At 37.6% G+C, this 6540-nt stretch overlaps 1 protein-coding gene across 1 annotated transcript in view; it reads right to left on the reverse strand.

Annotated features, from left to right (window-relative positions):
• The window catches only part of LOC106873739 (uncharacterized), a 139567-nt gene that overhangs the window by 18367 nt on the left and 114660 nt on the right, over positions 1–6540 (reverse strand). The window contains exons 20-23 of the mRNA XM_052973463.1: positions 4729–5075; positions 3930–4137; positions 2912–3049; positions 785–2001 (exon numbers count right to left, since the gene is read on the reverse strand). Of these exons, the coding sequence (XP_052829423.1) occupies positions 785–2001; positions 2912–3049; positions 3930–4137; positions 4729–5075 (1910 nt within the window). The remainder of the gene's footprint in view (positions 1–784; positions 2002–2911; positions 3050–3929; positions 4138–4728; positions 5076–6540) is intronic.

A 6540-nucleotide genomic window follows, 5' to 3' on the forward strand; every position in this document is an offset into this window, starting at 1 on the left:
AGAGAGAGAGAGAGAGAGAGAGAGAGAGAGAGAGAGAGAGAGAGAGAGAGAGAGAGAGATGTCTTGGAAGAATTATTTTGGCTGATACTTTCGGAAGGATATAGGTTGATAAAATCAAGTCGTTAAAGGTTGAGGTTGATTGTTATTAAGTAATGCTCTCCTTTCTTCAACATTGCTAGTCTTGTGCCTCAATCAGAACTAATTATTTAATTATTAATTGGCGGCAATCAGCGGAAATGTAACGAGAGTTCCTACATGACTGAGCCAGTTGAAGCCAGTTTTGATGACCTCGTTAACGTCACAAGATGGCGGACTTCCTACATCTTGTTCTAATTTCCGTAGAATATCTTCTCGTAGTATCCACCGCTATCCTATCCATTTCCCTTCATTCTTGCCCCGAAAGGTTCAAAAAGCTATGACGAAGACTCTATCGTAAAAACCGCACCTTGATACATCTATTTTTTTTTTTTACTTTTACTTTTGGATCTTGTTATTGAAAAACAATTTCAGAGTTCCAAATGCACTGCAGCAACAGTATCAACAACAACATGCACTATAAAAAGTACAGACTGCACTGGGACAACAGAAACATGCACAGTAGAAACAGCAACATGCACAGTGGCAGAAGCATGTAGAATAGCGACTGAAACATGCACAACAAAGGCAAAAAAACATGCACTGAAATTATTGAACGCAGAGTCACAGTGCAACAATATGCACAGCAACAACGTGAACAAATAAAATCATTTGTAAATCAATGAAAATAAACACGAAGAGTACTTACTTTTCTGTAAAGGCGAGTCGTGTTGCTTTAGGTGTCCAAATATATCTGGTGACCCACAACTGTGATACCCACCAAAGGCCAAACCCGATTCCCATATGCCAGATTAGCTTTTGTTTATCAGGCTCCGCTTCCATACCGGGCCATTGCAAGAATTCTTTGGTAAAAATATTGTTCGGTTTAATGTAATAAAACGATAACAGCGTTCCAACCGCGACAGGCGTCGCCAAACAGAGTGGAGCTGCGAACGAGAATCTTTGCATGCACAGTTTGCAAGCAAGTCTAGCAAAATAATAACAAAGACCCGATGACACAATTTGGACGATCAACGGTAAGTATGTCATAAACTCTCTCCAGGCATCTTCTTGTTTGCTCCAGCAGAGTATCCAGGTTACGTCTGCAACATCAGTCACATTTGTACAGTTGATGGTTTTCTGTTGGGTGCTCTTATACTCGGTTACAGTACTACCTGTAAAGGGACTAATTGGTGCCCCAGTAGTCTTTAAAGTGCCATTTGAATGGACTGGTGTAGGAACTGTGGTGTTTATGTAGTTGTAAACCTCGTCTTGGAAAAGACTACCAAATGCTTTATGAACCAGACTTAGATTGGGCATCAACAGAAAAGCGAAACCAAATGTCAGTCCGACCTTCCAAGCACTAACCAATATATAAGCCTTTACTCGTACTCTATAGAGAGTATCCTTGTACTCTTTCACACAGAATTCCCTAGAGCCGATCTTTATTGATTTATCCACAAAATTTTCCCACCATTTTACCGAAATGAGGATCAATGACACAGGAACTTCCCATGTCATATTTGACAAAATGCTATCACTGTTGATGTCAGAAGTCGTGGGATCATCGCCATTTTGTTGTTGAGACCAGTGCTTCTTGTCGTTTTTGGGAAAATAAAGCCCGTATGTATTGCTGTTGTTGGTGTCAGTGACGCGAGGCGGGTCACGCATGCATGAGGTTTTCATAGAGGTGATGGCCACTACGAGAGCGGACAACTGCATGAGAACCGCCAGGAAATCAAAAACGATTGTGATTATCTTTCGTCTCGGATCCTCGGATCTTTTCGTAGCAAAAAGTCTGAAAATGGAAGGCATTTGGCAGACAGCGTTCATCAGCAATAGGCATCGTATTGTGTTTAAACATGGAAGCACTCTAAACAGGAACAGGCACAGCCCGAACGAATGTAACGATTCGACTAACAGAATCTGCCGAAGAGAAAAATAGGAAAGAGGATAATAATAATAATAAAAATCCTTTCTATTATAGGTACAAGGCATGAAATTTGGGGGAGGGGGATTGTCGATTACATCGACCCCAGTACTCAACTGGTACTTAATTCATCGGCCCCGAAAGGATGAAAGGAATAATAATAATAATAATAACAATAATAATGATGATGATGATGATGATGATAATATGCCCTGATGCAGTACCAAGCAGTGGCTATCATGGCTTCTGATCTTAACTGATTGGAAGTTTTATCATGTACATGTTTTGTCTTGTAAAAGATGGGCTACAGCAAATATTCTGCTCAAGATTTGCTTGTCAGTTGTTTGACCTTAACCAGTTGAGCATGTCCCTTGGTGGCTGAGGATATGTGCATCTCTTATCACGAACAAGAGTAGTGGGGGAGAATCATAGTCATGTGTTGAGAGGAATTCTTTGGGGTTTGAATATTATTCAGGGACCTTTTGAGCAGGATGGGTTACTCAACCTAAAGAAAATTCTAACTGGGCCCCACCTGCAAGGTCATGTGCTGCTCTCTCACTCAATAATGATAATAATAATAATGTATGTATTGTGTATGCATGTATGTGTACGTATGCATGCATGTATGTATTCATGTATGTCTGTGCGAATGTATGTGCGTGTGTGTGTGTATGCGTGCATATCACTGCACGCACGCACGCACGCACACACACACACACACACACACACACACACACACACACACACACACACACACACACACACACACACACACACACACACACACACACACACACACACACACATCACTACACGCATTCACACACATAATGTATATCTATTTGTGCATTTGCGCATGTATATGCGTATGTGGTGTGGAAAAGGGAAATAAAGGAGTCTACTTACCCAGATCATGTTTCCTATGGAAGGCCGGGGTATATTGCCAAACATGGCTTTAAACAAACATTCTAGGAACATCACAACATAGGGTACACACAAGGTACATATTACCAGGTACACCCACCTGTCTCGGGACTCTGAGCTCTAAAAATTGGGGAAAAATACAATAGTAACAACAACAACAATAAAAACGATAACAACAATTACTACTACTACTACTACTAAAGTGAAATCTACCGTGCAAAGCTTGCAAGCAAACTGAACGTGAACTGTGCATGCTTTCGAACTGACGTGGGTGCACAGTGACTGCTAATAAAATATTAACAATAATAACAACAACAACAATAACTTGGATTTGTATGTGTCACTGTGAAAAATAACTGCCAAATCTCTCTCAAACCAAACTCCAATGCCATAAAAAAGAAAGGACACATTCCTTCCTTAAGACATAGGAACCTTTAAAACAAAGAATGGTACATTGGATAGGGAAGTCCTAGAAAACCGCAACTTGATACATTAAAATATCGGTCTTCCCACTGAAAATCGGCTTTGGGCTAAACGTCAACAATTTTCTTATTTAATTGGCAGTGTGTCTTCTTATCAATGTTTGTCCGTCTCGCTGATATCTGTATCAAAAGCAATTGACTGCTATAATACTTTCACTTAATTAATGTGCATATATTTGATCATTTTTGGACGTTTTATACATCATCTCTTTTTATAAGGATATATTATACCTGTACATAGGTATAACAGGATAAAATTTGAACAAGTAGCTGCAAGGCATCAAGTCATTGATAACATATTTATACAGAATTTATGTACACACACATACACACAGACAGTTATATCTATCTATCTATCTATCTACACAGAAACACAAAATAAATATAGTAGGAAGCCAAAGAGATCCAGAGCGTGTAAGTTCATTTTGATCCGGCGGAGACAGGTACATTAATGTCGTGGTGTGTGTGTGTGTGCATTCCTACGTATTTTGTTGTTCTATAGAAAATTTTTATCTCACCTGGTTTTTTTTCCCAATAGCTCTGGTCATGATGAGAAGACTTCCTTTGCTAGCCAAGGCACTTCCCATCACACACACGAAAAGAAACACAAACGTAAAAATCTTGAAAGTCTTCGCTGCCAACTCGAACCAGTTCGTCGTTGATTCGTAAATAGTCTCGTTTTTCCGTGATACTGTCTTAAACACATCCCATGGCTGGTTAGTAGACCTGTAATGTATATATAAAAATATATATGTGTGTGTGTGTTTGTGTGTTTGTGTGTGTGTGTGTGTGTGTGTGTATAAAGTAAACAGAAAATGGAGAAATATTGATCAACAACAATTGACTTACATCAATTATTATTTTTTAAATTCAATAGATGGAGCTTCATGTCCCACATTGGATTTATTACCAAACATGATGAATATTATTTGTAGAATATGAATGGCAACACCGTATAAGATTGGAAGCAGAAACAACTGTTAGATGGGATGCAGTCTATTTGAATTGAATTAATAAATAATAATTAATGTAAGTCAATTGTTGTTGATTAATATTTCTCCATTTTCTGTTTACTTTAAATTTGATTCTTGATAAACTCATGTTTATCTTTGTCATTGCCTTATTTATGTGTGTGTGTATTCGATATATCACACATACATCTATTATAGGCAATATAACATGCATTTATGCAACACAAATTGCACCATTATCCCAACTCCAACCACGATAATGCAAATCCTATCCTTCCCAACTGAAAGGAACCAGAAAGACACAAAGAAATGAAACAAATATATATATATATATATATATACTAACGTATTATTGACTTTCGGTCCGTTAGTTAGGGTGGAGAGGCTGGTGGTGGTGGTTGACTGAGAAGTTATGGAAGCTGAAATCTGCGAAGGTCTGCGAGGCCGTTGTTTCTTTTGGATGTTGGGTCGAAGTTCATCGATTTCGTCCTCGCTGGCCGCTGTACTAATTTGACCATTGCTGCTGTCGTCAAGGAAACGTTTGTTGGTTTTGCCCCTCTTCTTGTGATGCATCATCGCTTCATCTAACTGTGCATATTTATCTGTCGAACTGTCACTCATTATCGGTGGTATATTGGAATCTTTCTTGCTGAGTTCAATCCCAGTAATGGACGATGGAAGATTTTTGATAATCTGGTAAATGCATAAAGAAATAGATATATTGCTTAATTATTGCTTAAATACACAAATTAATAAATAATGGATAAATGATAAACCCAAAAATTTCATAGAAAATATATAATTTTCCCTGCTTTGATACATACATACATACATTATATATATATTATACGTATACATTCATATCAACACACACACATACATACATGTGTATGTATGTGTGTAGACCAAACAGACCTGAATGAGGCCAGAGCTGGGCGATGTCGGACATGACTTACATTATTTATTGAAACCGATAAAAAAGAACTGAGTGACCTTGCTGTGAGGACAGGAAAATCCAAAGTTTCGGACACTTTTCCTTCAGAATAAAGAAGTACTCTATCCGAAAGGTTGCATTTTCTATTCTTCACAGCAGCCTGACTGTACTAATTGCTATATATATATATATATATATATAGCAATAAGAAAATGGAGGGGATCAAGAGGTGGTATTCATCAACTTATAGACATTATATTATGTCTATTTATAAAATATAAAAATACCAGTAATTATTAAAATATATAACGTAGGACATAGAAAATAGGATAAAATGTTACAGCTGTTTCAGCCAAGAGGCCAAAGTACTCCACTCTACTTTTATCCCTTCAGTGAACTGAAGTATTTGGTAGATAAGATTAAGGTAGTTGGGTGTGTCTCTGGGCTTCGTCAGAGAGTTTAGGAAGTTTATAAGGTTCAGTTATAAATATAAATACATACATATATACATATTTCTACACATACACACATATATCTGTATATGTGTTTATGTATATGTAAAAAACTCAACCTTATGAACTTTCTAAACTCTACTACTACTACTACTACTTTTATTATTATTATTATTATTATTATTAGTAGTAGTAGTAGTATCAAAGCATGTAGTAATAGCGCTCAGCAACAGACTTATGATGTTGAATGCTGTGTTTTGGGGATAGTTGTATCATTATTGCTGGTAATTCTCAGGTCAACTGATTTGTTTGTTATTTTGGTCATTCGCCTATTTAGAAATGTGATTGAAATTTCCCTCCAATCACACCGTAACGCCATAGAAATCGAAGACTACAGTGAGAGGGTGTGATGGAGTCCTAGATATACGAAGGCTAAGGAAAAGATCCAATGTCATGGCTGGGTGGGATACCTTTGAAAGTAAATCTGATCAACTAAGGCTGACCCGGGGATTAAAAACAACGACAGCAAAAATAGAGACATTGCAACTAGTTTGAACCAGTTTGATGGCGTGATTTGAATGAGAGACAGGCAGGTAGGTAGGTCGGTTTGTCGGTTGGGAACGTATTGTTATTATGAAAGTTTCGAAAAATCAAAAAAAAAAAATCATCTGAATCAGTAAAAAAAGAAAAAAAAACAACAAAGAACGGGTGGCAATAGCAGGTGGCTCCATCTACAGAAACTGGTCAAACAAGGTTGACAGCATTCGCTCAG

Source organism: Octopus bimaculoides, chromosome 15 (assembly GCF_001194135.2).
Source record: "Octopus bimaculoides isolate UCB-OBI-ISO-001 chromosome 15, ASM119413v2, whole genome shotgun sequence".
Taxonomy (NCBI): Eukaryota; Metazoa; Mollusca; class Cephalopoda; order Octopoda; family Octopodidae; genus Octopus; species Octopus bimaculoides.